We start from the raw sequence: 18,197 nt of genomic DNA, 5'->3' as shown, positions 1-18,197 counted from the left end.
CTTTACTCGATTATGTTAACCTCCTTAGGAAGTCGCCTTGGATAAAAACACCTGCTAAGCAAATCAACGAGTCTCTTCACAGGTCGAATCAGCGGGCGCTCTGCGCGGGTCTTTACGGTAGCGGCCTGTCGTAACTCCGTACGTCAGCGCACGAGGGCGTGCCTGGCAGGTCGGGGGCGTGTCCACATGGCCCAGCCTCTGACGTTCGCTGCGCTTGTCACTACGGCGGACTCCTCGACTCCAGCAGTGGCTTTGTGACATTTGAGGAGGCTGTTCGCTCGAGGGCCGCCACTGTCGCGCTTTTGGTGGTTTATTTAACAGACCGACTTTACGGCAGGTAAGTGAGCGGCGGCCAACTCTGTGCCCTCGGCTAACGTTCACGCTCACTTGGTCTTTTTTACGAAGTCACGCCGAGTCGCGATCTCCTGCCCGCTGAAGTCCATCAGCTCAGCCGCCGGCAGTGTGTGTGTGTGTGTGTGAGAGAGCGAGAGCGGCGGTGTCGAGGGCGCGTGTGGACAACCGCAGCAGGTCCCCAGATAGACGCCTCTTTTAAAGTGGCCTGTGACGTCTCGGTGTCGAGGGGCTCTGAAAACCGTCGACCAGACAGCCAACCGGACGATCAGAAAGAGGCGGCGCGGGTGAACGTGCACTCAGTGAGAAGAGAGAAGTAGTCGGTGGCGGCCGAGGCGAGAAGTTCAGCAATTTGAGCTGGCGACCAGCCGGCAGACCTTTGATGTCACCAGGGACGTTACCGAGGAAAGTTGGAGATGTCAGCTGAGATGCGGCGTCCTGCACAATACGGCAAATAAACTGAGGTGTCTTTTCAGTTGGCGAACACAAAAAGAGCAAATCGGCAGGTGCCAGGCGTCGTGTGATTTCATATAAGTAAATACTTGATTATCCAAGGTGACAGACAGCGTGTTTGACCAATCAGAGCACAGGCAGGGGAGGTGACCTGCCCAGGGTCACACTGTGGTGTCAGCAGTGGGATTTGAACCGCACTGTGTCTCGCCCGAGGAGGCCGTTTCAAATGTATGGCGCGGTGGTTGGCCTCTCCGTGTGCCCGTGTGGCAGCAGTTAAATCATCCGTCCATTAACCAACCCGCTATATCCTGACGACAGGGTCACGGCCCAGCCAAAGTAAAGGATGGCGGTGCTCGTGTGCCTGGACTTTGAGTCCTTTTTGTTTCTCATTAACTCGCCTCGTTCTTCCTTTCCTCACCTGAGGTGGCCGTCACACAACTACAGAGGGCACCGTCCCTCGGCTCCGGGGATGGCCGTCTGCTCCCATGTCGTCGTTGATTCTGCCTGACGGGACACTGGCCGTGAGGTGCCCTTGGCATTCTTCCACTGTGACTGGCAGTGGGGTGGTCTGTCCGGTCTGTTTATATAGCGCCTTTCACGAGGGGTGTTTTAATGATTCAGAGACGTGATTGTGGCCCATGGTTTTGTATTTTCGGGCCCCCCGGTGTGCGCTCACCCGTTTAAGTCACCTTTCGTTTTCCTTCAGACATATCGAGCTGCCACGTGCTCTGCCAGGAGTGACAAGGTGGCATCAGCAGAGAGTCGATTCGCCACCAGTCTGAGTGTAAGTGAAGGCACTGAGCCGAGAAGTCACCCTCAGGTTCTTCATCACAGGCCACAAGCACCACTGAGAGCTGTGGACACTGACGTCGCAGGCCTCCATCTTTTGTGGGCGGGGTGGAATGATGTCATATGTCATGTGGCCAGCTGTAAACAAAAGACCCACAAAGTGGCAGTGCGGGAAAACCCGTCATAACAATAACATTTATTGACAAAAGGCACAAAGGGACAACAAAGTAAGTGCAGAAAATCCCGATGTTGTGCCGCGTCTGCGGGTTCGGCCGGTGGGTGATGTTGTATAAAGCGCCTTTCCTGACTCTTTACGTCTGTTTGTAAGCGAGTCCCTCAGCTCCTGTTCTCTCTTTTCTCTCTTCTCCTTAGACCTGCATGGCATGTGGAGGAGGACTGCACTGAGCCTCGGGCGACGCCAACTCCAGGGAGGACCTCGAGGACACGCTGATCAGGTTCCACCAGCCAGTGTCTGCACCTTCCTGTCGTCATCTTTATTTATGACCTTGACCTCGTAACTGAGCACCACTTTGTTGTATATAGTGCCTTAACCCCGAGGGTCCTGTAAGTGTGCCACTGCCCGATTATCCGAGGGTCTCGACTGTCCTTCGCTACAAGGTGCAGTGCGTGTTTCCCAGAAGACACGTCTAAGATCTGAGTGCATGGCACGCTGGCACAGGGCTACGTGCTGCCATCTTGTGCTGCCCATGTCTGGATTCTGGATTGATTGACATTCCATGTGGTGTTGGGCCAGTGCCCAGTGGGTATGTTGGGTATAGCAGTGAAGCTGCCCTCTTGCACACGACTCGTTTCTGTTACCCGTTTTGTGTCTTTGGTTTCATTTTCAGGTGCTTTTTATTTTATTATTCTTTTCCTGATGTCGTTGGGCTGCCATTTTGTGGTGCTGACTTTTGTTTATAGCAACGGTTACCGTTGCCAGTCATGTGACACGTGAGGTCATCGTGTCCTGCCCATTTAAGATGGCGGTGCCTCATGTGCCGTGTCCAGGGCTGTGGATGTGCTCAATGAGGACTCTTGTGGTGGCCCCCCAGAAACACGCAGGGTGGGCAGTTTGGTTTGTGTTTTTGGATTTTAATTGAAGTCCAGCAGTAGTAGTGGACCGTCGAGGTGGCTCGCCCACTTAGGTGCCACTGGTCTTTGGGGACATTCCAGACGTGTCCTTTGATGGCGGTGCCTCTGCCTCTCCCCATTGAAAAGTGAATCCCTCTGAAGGTCAAGCAGTCCTCGCCCCTGAAAATGGCCGTCGGTCCATCGAGCGTTGCTTGGTGACAAACACGAGGGGGCCGAGAGGGGGACGTGTGGGCCTGATCACGGAGGCCAACTCTCTGCCCCCCGTGTGACGTATTTGGAGTTGTCTGGCAGCGGGTGCCAAGGTTGTGTGGTGGACAAGGCAGGCATGCCCAAACTGTTGGCCTCGATTCGCACCTTTGACCCCCGGTGCTTACCTGTTTAACCCTCAGGTACGACGCATGAACACCTCAACGCTGCCCGAGGCCGGCGGTCTCGACTCCAACTCCTTACCAGGGGCTTCAGGCCGCTCCGCTCACGAGGTGTCCCTGCTGGGATTGGCGGACGTGTCACCTGAACGACTGGCCTCGGGGTCACACCGCCACCTGAATGACGCCAGTTGGGGTCACAGCACAAGCTTCACATCAGCCCCTCATCATGGCAGTCTGTGCCATCTTAAGCCAGGTGATGCTTGGCGCATGTGTGTGGCGCTCTGTGGATGGCGCAGGCGTCTCCTTCAGTTTCTGTTGAATTTACGGCGACTTGCTGGCTGCTTCATGTGAGGTCAGTCAGGTCCCCATGGTCGGCGGGTTTAGTTTGCCAGTTGACCTTCTCGCAGCCCCCAGACCTCCATTTCACTTCTTCATGCCAGTGGGTACACACTGGTTAGTGTATCTGAGTTTAAATCCGGAAACAAAGACCCGCTTTAACATTTTCTCTTTGTCTCTGTCTCCTCTGCATATGTCCCAGAATCCTCCTCTGGCCCCGACCTCCACTCACCCTGTGCATTGGAATGTTAATAATCTGCCAGCTCATGTGCCAGCTGCCCGCTGTGCCACTCCCTCAGCTCCCCCATAAGGCACTCGGTTTAAAGCCACACATACTCAGACGTTACGGTGAGCAGATTGTGAAGGCGCAGTGGGGGTCCACCTGAAGCCCGCCTCCTTTCCCTTTGCTGGGTGAGCTCAGCGGTGCCTCCGGTGGCCACTTGTGATTTTAATGCTGTGTGGCGAGGCGCTATATAAAACAAACGTCTGACTGCTCGAGTTTGTATCTATCTGTGCTGATGCGGGCTGTGAAAGGCGCTATAGAAACACAGTTGAAGACTCGCCGGACGGGGTGCCCCCTAGTGGTTGTGAACTTGTCACCAGGCTCTTCAGTTTATTTTCTGGATTGATTGATTAATTGATTGAATTTCTTTTCATTTTTTATTCAAGCTTAGGATGTCACACAAGCGGCCTGCTCGCCGAATCCAAGGAGTGGAAAAGAACATCTGGTAAGCCCCCCGAGCTGCCGTGTCTTTGCTGTGAAGGGGCGCGGTGTGTGTGAGTGAGCAGTGTGACCTGCGGGGGGCGTACCTGAGCCCCAAGCCCTGACACACCTTCATATCATTAACAGGAAGCCCTCATACTGGCTCCTCCGCCATAAAGAGTCCAGCAGCCCACCTTATGCCGGACCCCGAAATACGTCCAGGCCCACCATTTAGCACCCAGGAAACACTTAAACCTCCTAAAAACAAGAACTACTGCTCCCCACAGCGCCCCCTGCTGGCATAGTGGTTAACTCTGAGGTTGTGGGTCCAAATCCCACCACTGACCCCGTGACCCCAAGCAAAGTCGGAATAACCTGAAGCCAGTTGTACCCCAAATGTTGTACGCCATCTTGAATAAGAGCGTCAAGCAGAGAAATAAACCCAGCAGGACGACCCAGCAGGACTACGACTCCCATGATGCTCTGTGGGTGTGTGTCTGGGATTCTGCCGCCTACAGTATGGCCCGGGTTGCTTCAAGTCCTCCATTATAAAGTCTGCCCTGCTGATTAAGAACCGTCCATCCCATCCAGAGCGCCAGGCAGAGTGCCAGCCAGTCCGTGCCCTCTTACAGTATGTAAGCCTGTAGTAAAGTGGGCAGCTTGTTGAAAGGCACTATATACCCGTGGTCCTCTGTGGTTAACTGACCCTCTGTGGGCCGCCGTGCTGGAGTCACATACTGAGCAGCAGGTGACAGCAGGTGACTCTGTGCCTGGTCCCGTCACATGGGCCATGCCTGTCCGTTCTTAGACTGTGATTGGCCTCTGCCTCAGCGTTTGACTCCGCCTCTTCTTCCTCTTGTCCTTTCCAGGTTGGAGTTCACTAAGATGGCCGCCGACTATAAGCCGGTCAATCTCGGACAAGGCTTCCCCAACTTCTCTCCCCCGGACTTCGTCAGGCAGGCCTTCAGTGACGTCGTCTCAGGAGAAGACTGTCTGATGCACCAGTACACCCGGGCTTTTGTAAGTCAGACCGCTTGACTTTTATATAGCGCCCTGCTTGTTACAGATGTACCATGAGGGTGACCCGTATGCCAGTCGGCCACAATGTTAAAAGCACCCGCCTAATGTCGTGTTGAAGACCCCTGAAGGTGCCCTGTGGTCTCTGGCACCAAGACGTTGGCAGCAGATCCTTCAGGCCCTGTGAGCTCCGAGGTGGGCCCTCCATGGCTCGGACTTGTCAGGTGGAGGTCACAGGAATTTGGAGGCCCTGAACTCTTTGTCACCTTCCTCACCTCTCCTGAGCTGTAAGTGCAGGGTGACAGGGCACAGCCTCCTGCTGAAAGAGGCCACTGTCACCACAGAGTGCCAATGCCATGAATTGGTGTACGTGGCCTACAATCCCCAGGTCGACGGTATGTGCCAAAGTGACCTCCACATGAGCGCCAGGACCCAGGGTCTCCCAGCAGCACATTGCCCAGAGCCTCACTCTGCCTCCTCCTCTGGCTTCCCCCTTCCCACAATGCATCCTGCTGTCATGTCTTCACCATGTAAGTGACACGCACACAGCTGGCCGTCCACACGATATTCATCGGACCAGGCCACCTCCCTCTATTGCTCTATGGTCCGGTTGTGGGTGCCGTTGGCATCAGCGTGGGCACTCTGACTGGACTGCACCTACATGGCACTGAATGTTCCGGCACCTTTCACCACCTGTGGCTCTTCTGTGGGACCTGACTAGATGGGCATCAGTGAGCCTTGGCACCCATGACACTTCCACTGGCTCACCACTTTTAGTTGGTACCGATGACTGCCCAAGACCCAGTCGTCTAGCTGTCCCAATTTGTCCTTCGTCACTGTGGCTCAGATCTTTATGCTTGCCCAACATGTCCCCTTCAAGATCTGGCCTGGGCAGGTGCCATTGTGACAAGGTCATCAGTGTCGGCCACTTTACCTGGCAGTGGTTTTAATGTTGGCTTATCGGTGTAAGTCCCTGAGGTCTCGACTAGACTCTTGTGACAGTCTTGACACCTTTTAAGGTGACGTCCCTAAGTTGATAAAACAGGACGCAGTTGGCACTGAAAGCGAGGACTTTGTGGAGTGAACTGCCACTTGGCCTCCCCCTGACCATGAACCCCCCCAGGGTGACTCTTTCTTTCTTTCTTGTCTTGTGTCCACAGGGCCATCCCAACTTGGTGAAGATCCTAGCCAAGCTGTATGGGCAGCTCCTTGGTCAGAGCATTGACCCGTTTGGTGACATCCTGGTGACCGTGGGTGCCTATCAGGCTCTCTTCACGGCCTTTCAGGCGCTGGTGGATGAAGGAGATGAGGTATGGGGACTCGGGTTCAAAGGGGTGGGGGGTATGCGTCCTTTGTGTCCCACCTGCTCACCAATGACATCCAGTCTGCGCCTCCTCGCGTACCATTTCAGTATTTGGTGGCCGTGCCCCGATCGCTGCCCTCCCACTGACCACCCTGTAAGTCCACTGAAACAGAAGGAAGGCGATGTCTGATGTCTGGTCACCCCGTTTACGCAGGGTCTTGAATACCCCAGTTCAGGATTTCAGTCTGGGTGCTGACAAACCCCCCCAACAAAAAGCCCCACTGCCAGCGGGGTCTCCGGTGACAGAGCAGACCTTTGGACCACTGGAGGTGACCCTTTGTGCCCCCCTCACCCGGGTTTAAGTGCCATACTGGGGTTCATAAGGTAGGATGGGTGAGTTCCCAAGCCCAGATGCTTGCAGTGCATTGTGGGAGTTTCTCCTTCACCTTTCAGGCTGTTCATCTCTGGGGGTTCACTGTGAGCCCCCCATAGTCTGCTGTTCACTGGCACCTGTCTGTGTTGACACGGCGACTCCCAGGTTGGCTCTGCTGCCTGTCACCCAAGACCCCTGCAGTGAGTCTGCGGGCACAAGGCTGGCACGTTTCTTCACAAGTGGGTGGGCAGCCCCGAGATTCAGTCGAGGACCTCCGCTGCTGAGCTGAGAGGCTGTAAGGTGTTTCATAATTAAAAACCCTTAGAGGGTTCGCCATAAGAAAACCCCAAATGGTGAGTGTGGAGTGCCAGGCCGCTCAGGTGCCTTTTGCTTTGCTGCCCACAGGTCATCATCATTGAACCCTTCTTTGACTGCTATGAGCCGATGGTGAAGATGGCGGGGGGACGTTGTGTGTTTGTGCCCCTAAGACCAAAGGTAAGCGTTCCGTCGGCCTGTGCCCAGCGCTGTGGCGGCATGTGGGCAGAGTCTCTAGGAATGAGGGGCTGGAGGGACACTGATCCTTTCATCGTCTGTCCCAGGAGTGAGAAGTCCCTCCAAGCTCCCTGTCATCTCTCTGAGTGGACTGTATAGCGCCTTTCATGTCTGTCTGTCTGGCACCAGCGAGGCATTCACTTGCGTGGTGTCCCTCCGAGTCGGGGGTCCTCACTTGGACCGCTGGGCTCAGACTGCCAAGTCCAGCCACTAGTAGGACTCACCCCTCCAGTGACCAACTGGGCACCTGGCCTTTCTCCTGTTATATAGTGCCTTTCACATATCAAGTACATGGTGCCTCGTCATATCTTCTTGATAATATAGTGCCTTTCATCTCAGGTGGTGCCCATCTCAGTCCTCGGGCCAGAGGAGGAGGACTGCCTGCCCTCTAGTGACCAGGCGGGCATCGTCGTTTCACGCTGCTACACTATCGGTATATTATATAGCGTCTTTCACACCCTTCTGTCCGTCTGTCTCATTCATTTATGGCCTTTCTCGTTCTCCCACGTGCTTACTCTCCTGTTCTGATGTGTCATTTCCATGAAGTGGCCATCGTCCTTGTGTTGTCACATGTGCAGAGTTTGTGCCCCCAACATGAAATGAATGCATCGCCACTTTGGCACCAAGATAACCGAGAGCACTTCATTAGAGTGTAATATAGCGCCTTTCCTGTCTGTGATAGTTTAACGCTGGCCTTTCATATTTCTCTGTTATATAGCGCCTTTGAACTCTGTCTCTCTCTGTCTGTCTATTAGTAGTCGTAGCGTTACTGGCATTCTCACCCGACACTCTGCAGTGCCAGGGTAGACAAGCATGGCACTGCCAGTGGTGATGGGGTGGGCACTATATTGAGTGACAGACATTATATAGCGCCTTCCTCATCTAGTATATGAATCTCTGTATTTGATTTCTATGGTGCCATTGTGCTGCCAGTGAGGCCTTCCCTGGACACTGGCACTCCCTTGGCACCACCGGGTTTCCGACAACTCCCGCTGACTTTCTCTTTGTTTTGGCTCAGGGTACGCCAGACAAGCCGGCGCTGTCCAGTGGGGACTGGGCACTGGACCCTGATGAATTGGCCAGCAAGTTCACGGAGCGCACCAAAGCCATCGTCCTCAATACCCCCAACAATCCTTTAGGGAAGGTAAGACCGAGGGGGGGCAGGCAGAGCCCCCCGATGTCCAGTCCAGAGGGGCCGGCTCATTGTCACCTTACTCGTCCTCAGTGTGTCCAAGTTTGTCCGTCCTCCTCGCTTTGGACCGCTTACTGCTGCCCTCCGAATCATTTTAGAATGCCCAGCCTGTGCCTGCTCAGTTTGAATCATTCACAGCGGTGGGTCCACCTGTTCAGAAGGTGATGCTCTGGGTGAGTGCCCGCTCACTGGGCACCTCTCCACAGCCACGGTAGTGCCAATCACATTCTAACGCATGGCTGTTTCAGATCCTTTAGGCCAGTATGGAAGTCGGGGAGGTGCCAGCAGCATCAGGTACAAAGCAGGAGCCAACTTTAGAAGGGATGCCAGCCCACCAGAAGTTGGCCACTCACCTACACGGTGCCAGTTTAGAATGACCTGTGTTTGGGTGGTGGAGGACAACACGCACAAACATGGAGAGGGCAGGGGATTCGAACACAGACACAGGACCACTGCAGCCCCAAGGATGCCAGCTCTCTGAAAACGGGTGCAATGCGCCTCTGTGTGGCACTCGCCCTCCCGTCATTGTCGGGTCTCTCCCTGCCCGATTCCTCCAGCTGAGGGCATTTTTACTGTCCCAATGGCATCACAGCTGAGCTATGGGGTACCCAGTGCCCTCTGCTGCCCCCTGGTGGCCGCGAGTGACCCTCCCTGACTCGTGTGTCTCGTCCCCTCAGGTGTTTAAGCGTGAGGAGCTGCAGGTGATCGCCGAGCTGTGCTTGAAACACGACGTGGTGTGCATCAGCGACGAGGTGTACGAGTGGATCGTGTTTGACGACAACGCGCAGCGTCAAGATAGGTGAGACTTGTATGGCCTTTCATGCAAGGAGGCGAGAATGAAGTGGCGGCTGGGCGATGACAGGGGGTCCTCGGGGCGACCGGCCATCTGCTCCAGTGACGGACTGTTTTAAATGAATCGGTTATCGTGCAGGGTGACAATAGGGTGACATGGGCACAGATGATTACGTCTCTGTGTGCTCCTTCCTTATCATGATAGACAGGAAAGGCTCGACAGGAGATAACGGTGAGAGGCACTATATTACACTCGAGGAGGTGTCACGCCATTCCTGGCCGGTGCCATGTTGCACAAGGTGGCTGGACGTGTGACAATATGACTGCCACCGATTTTGTAAGCTTAGTGACATAGAGCTGTCACGGTCACCCATCAGAGCGGTGCGGGCAGGTAGGTGGGCTCTGGCCACGTCTGTGTGCTGATTGGTGCTTTTGTCCTCCAGGATGGAGATACTCTGCCAGCAAGGGCCATCAGAGTGTCACCTGGCGCCCTTCACTCCGTTGCTTGATGATGGTGATGGTGATGGTGGCAGACCTGTTGGGTTTCTGTGTGCTTTACTTGGTTGGCATGCAGGCTGCGCCATTCTTCTGACCTCTCTTTTCCTTTACTGCTTCAGCTAGCTTCCCTGGCATGTGGGCACAGACGGTTACCATTGGAAGTGCTGGCAAGACCTTCAGTGCCACAGGATGGAAGGTGAGATGCGAGAGCTGGGGCGCTGTGGTTGTCATTTCTTGCTGCTAAGGATTTGTGATCTCCGAGGTGTAACAAAATGGCTAAGCAGTGTGCCCCGAGTGTTCACTTTTGACCGTTTCTAGTGGCACCGTGCCACGGTGGTGCTGCTCCAATTCCCAGTCCAGTCCCCATTGATTTTCTGTAGTATTTTAATTTCTTGCCATAGGCATGCCAGTTAGACTAGGTGGCACCCGCCATGAACCTGGCGCTTCTGGGATGGGCTCTGGCAACACCAACACAGCTCTGGGTTTGGTGAATGCAGAGACGAGCGATGCCCACATCCAAAGTGCCCAAGAAACCTGGGGCTCCTGGGAGGGCCAGTGCGGTCACCGCGGGTTGTGGCGCTCAAAGCCTGAACTACTCCCGGTGCTCCCGCCAGCACTGCCCATGTGGCATTCCCTCTGCAGGCACTGCCATTTTATTGTAACCCTTTAGAGGCCAACTCTGCCAGCACAAAATGGAGGCCTTCAAATGCCAAGCCAGCAGAATGGGGTCATCGGGACCCCCAGTGGCATTTGAGGAAATGGCCGGCCGAGGGGTTGAAAGTGTGGAGCTCTGCATGGGGTCTTCTGGCCTCTCAAAGGAATCGGCAGAGCCAGTGTGTTGTGACAATTCACCAAGGGTGGCCAGACCCCCTAAGCTGTTTTTGACAATCGTATTCACTTCACTAAGGGGGTCCTTGAAGCCAAGAGGCTCACCACATTCTTTTGATTCTTTGTGTGACAGACAAGCCCCTCAAGCACAGGAAAGGCGCTATATAAATAAAATGTGTTGTTATTACTCTTATTGCCACCTGGCTGGTGGCACTTCCTCTAAGTCCCCACTCGGTGTCACCAAACACATGGCTTACTTGTCACTTGAAGGTCCCATCTGTGACTTTCAGTGGTTTGGGCTCCTTGTCTGTGACCAGCTGACATGTCCGTACCACAGTGCATGATGGGACGAGCTCATCTGTCTTTTTGTCACCTGCCATCGGCCACACGTCACAGGACTGACTGACTGACTGACTGAGTGACGTCATCCTTCATTTATGGTCCTTCTAAGGTGAGTTTGGAGCCTCTTCTTGGGACTGCCATCTTCTCGTGTGCTTGGCGATGAACCAAAGAGACGTCCATTGGTCGGGTCACTTCTGGTGCCCTGCTTAGCTGTCACTCGCCCCACCCCCCCCGACCCCCGTTTGTATTGTCTATGGTGGGACTGCATTGTTTGTGAGCGGCTGTCTGACTAACACGTCTGCTTCCTCCCGGCTTGTTAGGTGGGCTGGGCCATCGGCCCTCATCACATCCTGAAGCACCTCCAGACCGTCCACCAGAACTCGGTGTATCACACGGCCACTGCAGCTCAGGTACGCTGGCCGCCAGACCCTCGTGGGCGTCCTGCCCGTGTGTCCGCTCTGATGCCAATACTCCTTAATTGACCTTGCGGTGGCTTGAACTTCAAATCCCACCCTGGCCGCTATCTGCTCTTCATGTACTTTGGCTTCCCTCCTACTGCTGAAGGGTGGGCATTTTGGGTTGACTGGGGGGCACAAAGGTTAGTCCGGCCAATTCCTGCTTAGTACAGACGACAAAGTCTAGATATGCCCTCTAGCATTGGCGCCGTAGCCCCCTTAGCATTATGTTTACCCCCCAAATGCTGACTTTGTGTGTAAGAGAAACCCGCGCCCACCGACACGTCACAGGACAGGCCTGTCGAGTGCCCAGTGCAGTACCGACGCCCTTCGTGTCACATGTTTTGTCACCAGTGCCCAGCCTGCCATCATAGTGGGGACAGTTGACATGAGTTTCTTTGGGCTCGTGGTACTTGCATGTGCCTGACCTGTGAGATCGACGTGCCACTTGTGTTATGGTGGACTGAGTGACTTCCACATTTGCCGTATTGTGAATGCGCCTTTGCCACGCTGATACTGCCACACCAGGCAAATCACGGCCATGCCGTCATACGGTCTGCGTTGGTGTCTGATGACTGATTCACACTGTTGTCCCGTTTACATTTATTTGCTTGGCAGACACTTTTATCCAAAGCGACTTACAAAGAAGGCCAACATAATCAGTGTGCCCAGCTGACTGGCACAAGGGAAGCGACTTAACACCGTCGGCTCAGCTGATGTGTCGGGTTCCATTTGTTCTAAAAGTGCCTTTACACGCTATTGTGTGCTTTGGTTGAAGGCTCCGCCCACTCATGAATATTGATGAGTTACCATGGAGGGGCCGGACGCAGGATTTCGTTTTTTTGCAGTGTGATTGTATCTCATCCACTAGATGGCAGCAGAAGTCTGTCCTGCGTGTCATTCAGGCTTTATTGGGGGGCACTGGGGGTCCACGCCAAGGAGGCTAACTTGCTGTGTGGTACTCGGCTGTGTGTTTGGCGGTCGCAGCCTCAAGTGCTGAGGGCAGTTTGGGTCTCTGTGTCCCCAAAAAGACACTGCAGCACCAGGGAGGGTCCACGGGGGGCAACCGAGGAGGAGAACAGAATGGAAATGAGGACTGAGTTCCGGGGGGCCAGTGGGCTCTAGCTGTTACCGTAAAGCCCAGTGTGTAACGAGAGGAGCGGTGGCACACAGACTGGCGCCCATTTCACACTTGGAGGTTTTTCTTAACTTAAAGACCACCGAAGACCCATGGAGGTGTGCTGAATGGGGGGTCTTCAGACATGACTTGATGTCACGTTGAGGAATGAGCTGATTGGTTGCCTCGTCGGGGTTATTCAGAAGCTAAAAACTGAAAAGGTGGTGGTAGTGTGGACCCCCCGATCAGCTCAAGACCCCCAATCGGCTGACTTGGGTTGTGTTTGTTCTTCTTACCCTCCTGCAGGAAGCGGTGGCCCGAGGATTTCAGAGGGAGTTGGACGTCTTGGGAAGACCAGAGAGCTACTTCTTTCAGTTACCACGGCAACTTCAGGAGAAACGCAACCGCTTGGCGGAGTGCCTGCTGTCGGTGGGCATGCGGCCCATCATCCCTGAGGGGGGCTACTTCTTGAATGCTGATATCTCCGCTCTCAGTAATTGACTTTTTACATTACTTGGGCAGAGGGGCGGTGGTCCGTCGTTGACGCTGACCCTTCAGTTCGGTGGGTGCTGATTGGATTGGGTAACTCCAGTCGGGGCAGCGAGTGATTTGTAGAAATGGGGGCGAAACTGACGTGCCACCGACCCAGGCTGCACTGGGAGACAGTGAGAGAGAGAGAGAGGGCACCCTCTGCCTGGCATAGGAGACATTCTGTGCAGTGGTAGTTGTGGTGGGCACCCGTGACGTGTTTACAGGTCAAATAGTCGAAGCTTACAGCCTTCGTTTACCGAGAGGGTGCGGTGACGTCACCTCAATGAAGACCCTGGCAGGGCAGGTTTAGTGCTTGGTGGGTAGATGGGGGGTCTGTGGCTCTTCTCATTGACAGAACACACGTGTGCCATCGCCAGATGAGAGGTCCGAGGGGCTGGGTGGCGGTCTGTCTGTCTTTCTGTCTGTCCATGTAGGTTGGCAGACCCACAGCTTTGTCGTTCTCCACTCCGGTTCTCGATGTTCTGATTTACATCCTAACGCAGAGACCCCCTCATTGTGCCCTTTAGCCTTTTGATCGTAAGTTTTGTTTCATGGCTACGCTTACAAGACCCCATAACATGGCTGGCAGCTACAGAGCAGCCTGGGGGTCTCAGATCGGGGTGGCACTCTCATCTCTCAGCCAGGCAGTTTTGGGATAAAATGAAAGAATCCCCCCAGTTTAGGTGAAGACCCCCCGCTTTTCCCCCAAATTCACTTTGTTGCATGCCAGGTCTCTGCCCAGCGGTGAAGGGCATGCAGTCAGCTATAAATCCCACCCCCTCCATGTAACCCTGCGAAGGGAGGCCGACACGATCGACTTCTGACATTTGGTTTCATCCTCTTTAATACCTCGGAGTGCCACAAAGTGACCTCATTGGGGCGACGGGCAGCCGTGACATGGGTACCCACTTGCTGGTTGAGTATTGGGCATCTCTGTGGCATTTTACTGCCATAGCTGTGAATTGTAACCTTCTGCCCTCTCGGCCTCGACAGATGTCAGCTCTGGGCGCCAGGGGGTCTAAACTGTGACGTCTCAGTGGTGCCCACTCACCCCACCGCCTCGGTTTGTGCAGCGGGGGGTCTGCCTGGAGCCAAACAAGCCCTCCTCTTCCTCCATCCTCACCGCGTTGACACGTCTATCAAGTGAGGCTCTCTGTGCCACCGGCAGGAAGAACCCAAGGTGTGCGTAGCAAGTGTGCCCTCGATGGGCAGAGAGCCTGGCACTCGGTTGGGTTGCGAGACCCTCGCGTTCAGGCCGCTGTTTCTTCTCCTAGTCTTTCGTGTTCTGCGCCCCACGAGTTGTCAGATGAGCCCCTGTGCCCTGTGAGACCCCTCTGGGTGTCCTCAAACTGCACTGAGTGGCAGAGGCCGACAGAAACGCGTGGCCATCAATAACAGAGCAGGACAAGAAGGACGCGGACCAATAAAGAAAGCAAAATGTCTGAAGTGACGCCACCTCAGCAGCGATGGCCTCCACGTCCAAATGAGCGAGTCGGTCCACTGGCACAGGCCTGGCGCATTGCTAGCGCATGGGTGACGTTGGTGTGACAAGTGGAGTGGTCGTGCCACGTGATCGTGTGACAAACCCAGATAAGACAGCAGAAGCGTAAGTGGCACTGAAGGTGACACTGCCATCAAATCAAAACGGTTTAAGCAGTCGGGCAGGAACGAGGCCAGCGGTCAAAGAGTGGGCAGTGCCAGGCCTAACAACGTTTCCGACTTTTTGTTTTGCAGATGTAGAACTTCCCGACCCCGCTGATGATGAGGAGGAGCCCTACGACTATCGCTTTGCCAAGTGGCTAATAAAGACGAAGGTCAGTATGGCTGCCGGGGCTTTCATTCTCCTGGCTTTGATTGGGTCGCGGCGCGGTCATCGATTCTTGTTGCTAGGGTTGTCCTGGCATGGGCGTGTCCTTAGAGGTGAAAGGTCATCTCGCGGTGCACTTCCTCATCCAAGCTCGAGGGTCCCACGTCGTCCTTTCAGACCTCTGCACTCCTCCTGACTTCATTGTCTTGTCTTTGGTTACTGATGGCGGTTGTCCTCTTCATCCCGTGAAGTCCCATGCCAGCTGATGTTGTCACTTTCATGTCACCATCATCAGCTCCTCGATGGACAGCAGGGGGCGAGCAGACTTGTAATAGAGGAGTGGGCGGAGCATGTGGGCGGGGCATTTTCGCAGCAGAGTCAGGGTGGGGTGGTGAAGGTGGCCCCCCATAAAGGGGTCTTTATAGGGTCAAGTCTTTCAGTGTTTTGGTGACATGTGGCTCCTTTCACAATATGAATGAAGATATTGAGGCGCCTGCCTGTGAGCTGCAGTGCATGCTGGGTGGGACACAACATGAGCAGCACGCCAGTTTGTCGCTGCCATCAAGAGTCGCATGCAAAGACGTGCCCACGGCGACCCTCAGCCTTCAGGCTGGGAATTTAAGCCACCGCAGAGGGCACAGTTGGCAAATGTGCCAACTCCAGTGGGGGGGGTGTCCCACTCACCGCCCGCCACGTGCCCGCCGATGATGTGAAATGGCCATGAGTGTTGACGATGACCTCCTGTGAGTGGCTGCATGCCCCTGACTTGCCCTCTCGATTTCTCCTTCCGAAGGGCCTGGCCACCATTCCTGTGTCGGCTTTCTACAGCCCCGGGCACAGGAAGGACTTTGCCAGCTACGTCCGCCTCTGCTATGTGAAGGTAAGTGGGAGCACTTTCTCTGTTACACTGTGGCCAGGTCTGTGAAGGGCACCGTGTGTGTGTGTGTGTTGGCACCAGTCTGCCCTTCTTCAGGCCTTTTCTGATTTAAACCCGCAGGAGGACTCGACTCTCGAAGCTGCTGAGAAGATCTTGAAGGAGTGGCACCTGACAAAGTGAGCCACGTGTGTGAGTGCCAACATCGGCATGATGCCAGGTCCGATGTGCGCCCCACTTGGACCTCCTGTGTCAGGACTCTTTAAGGTAGTGGTGTAGGATGAACTAACGCTGCCGTGATGATGATGATGATGATGATGAAGAACACTTGCCAACCACTCTAATCTGGTCACTCGTGGCACTGTGTCTTGCTCATGTCTGATTTAATGGGTGAATGGCAGCGGTGTCACATTGTTTCTGTAAAGTGTGCCCTGCAGCCTTGTCACCCGACACTCCAAAGGGCCATCGGTGCCAGCGAGTGACACTGTGCTTGATTTATTAATTTGTGCCGAATTGTCAAATCACTAATGATGGAGAGACGTGACGGGCCTTTTAGACAAAGTGCCTCCCCGACTGAGCCGCCAGGTCCTGGACCCCCAAAGTTGAACCCGGGCTGATGTGGCACCGGGTAGGAATCTAGAATGTCGCAGGCACAAGTTGTGGCGTTCAAATCCCAGCTCAGCTCCTGCCATCGTCATCGTCCACTTTCTCCAGGCAGAGACTCCTGCATTAGGCCTAGCGATGCCAGGCTAGGTGCCAGGGCCCTTAAATTGGACTAAGCTGCTGTGGCCCGCCAGCGCCATCTGCCTGTCTCACTCTGTGTGTGTGTGTGGAGTCGGGACAGTCGGACTCCTCAGTGACATCATCAGCCCGCGACGTCCGGGTGACGCCCCCTAGCAACACATCTTGGTGACCAACTTTACAAAATGGCGGCGGCCACGGCGTTGTGATGAAATTCAGACCCCCCACTCTGACGATGCTGCAGGTCACAGGACCCTGGAGATTCTTCTGCCCGGGTGCCACACACGTGACTGGCTTTCGATGGCCGTGTCCTCAAAGGGGCCAAGTTGAGTTTGTCTGCCTGTCTGCCCGTTCGTCTCTCTGGGTTTGCGTGATTGCATGAGATAAGCGAGGGTCTCCATGATCAGGGGCTTGAAATTCAGTGGCAATAAACTGCAATAAATGAAAAGAAGAGCTGCCGGGGTGTCTTTGGTGTTTTACGGCGTGGTGGGCTGACATTTCAGGGCGCTACTCTGCCCGGCGTCTCCGGTGGGCTCCTCTTGTCTTTTAATACATGGCTTTGTTGGCAGTGGTATTTCTAGAATACGGGGGGGGGTGTGTCACCTAATTCGAGCCTGGCCTTGAAGTCACACAGAGGGACATTGGGGACCCCCGACAGTCAGTCCTCCATAGATGTCCACCCCCAGACGTGTGCAGGCTCTGACCACCGAGAGCCCCTTGGCTGACTGCTGCCTTCTCCGTGGTCCGGGGGTCTCTCCCACCAGCCCAAAGAGACCCCTGAGGACTCCAGACTGGGACCAATTTGCTTGTTTTAAATGGCTGTTTGGGAAATGGGCTACTGACCCTAATAACGGGGCTTGTTGTCATGGAGAGCAGAGACCACAACATTCCTGCTCCGGTGGGCTTTATGTGAGAGGGACAGTGAACAGCAAACAAGCCCACCGCTGCCACTGGTGACTCGTGTCATGTGATCCATGTCTCGTTAAACAAACCAACTGTTGTGGACCGCAGTGAAGCCCCGCCTCCTCCTCCTCCTCGTTCATTGGCCAGGAGTCCTGCTTACTCATTGGCTGCCCTGAAACTTAAGCGCAGCACGTCGGGAGGTGAAATCGGCGAAGTCCGCCAGTGACACTTCAACCAGCCAGCCGTCCGTCCGTCCGTCCGTCTCCACCAAAACACGAAGCAAGAAACGCGCTCGCCAGTCGTAAGCAGCAGTCGAAGTCGGCCGAGTTGTGTCCGTCCATCTGGGTGTGCGTGATTGCATGAGATAAACGAGGGTCTGCACCATCAGGGGGCTTGACATTCAGTGACCGCGTGAGCCTCTCATGGACTCCGGAATCTCGTGCGCTGGAATTGGCTTTTTGGTTTCATTTTTTGTGGTTTTCTTTTAATTGTTTACATCAAACAGAGGTGTGACCAGAACATCATGTCTGGGTGGGCATTTGGCTCGTCTGGGGGGGCAAAAAATATCCATCCATCCATCCCCATTTTTGTAGGGGGGTCAAATAATAATAACAACATAGTTTGATATAACATATAAAAGCAAAAGTTGTGGCATAAATCATAACCTGTTGTTCAATAAAATTAACAGAGGCCATAGAACTTGTATTATTATTTTTGTGAACAAATCTAGAAGAACATCTACAAGATAAATATCAATAAAGTCAAACGTGTACAACATAT

General features: G+C 54.5%; 1 protein-coding gene across 1 annotated transcript; it reads left to right on the top strand.

Moving 5' to 3' along the window:
- The first annotated feature begins 168 nt into the window (after positions 1-168).
- On the top strand, positions 169-16,972 carry LOC120535042 (kynurenine--oxoglutarate transaminase 1-like). Its single transcript, XM_039762555.1, is given in 15 exon segments — positions 169-337; positions 1,966-2,063; positions 4,059-4,117; positions 4,962-5,112; positions 6,270-6,419; positions 7,191-7,280; positions 8,356-8,481; positions 9,207-9,308; positions 9,310-9,328; positions 9,939-10,015; positions 11,310-11,399; positions 12,868-13,054; positions 14,827-14,906; positions 15,693-15,779; positions 15,897-16,972. Coding segments are annotated over 14 exon segments (1,365 nt in total). The 5' UTR covers positions 169-337; positions 1,966-1,976; the 3' UTR covers positions 15,957-16,972.
- Positions 16,973-18,197: the final 1,225 nt, after the last annotated feature.

This window comes from Polypterus senegalus, chromosome 9 (assembly GCF_016835505.1).
Source record: "Polypterus senegalus isolate Bchr_013 chromosome 9, ASM1683550v1, whole genome shotgun sequence".
Classification (NCBI taxonomy): Eukaryota; Metazoa; Chordata; class Cladistia; order Polypteriformes; family Polypteridae; genus Polypterus; species Polypterus senegalus.
Note: the sequence above shows the minus strand (reverse complement) of the source record. Positions and strands in the feature narration are given on the sequence as shown.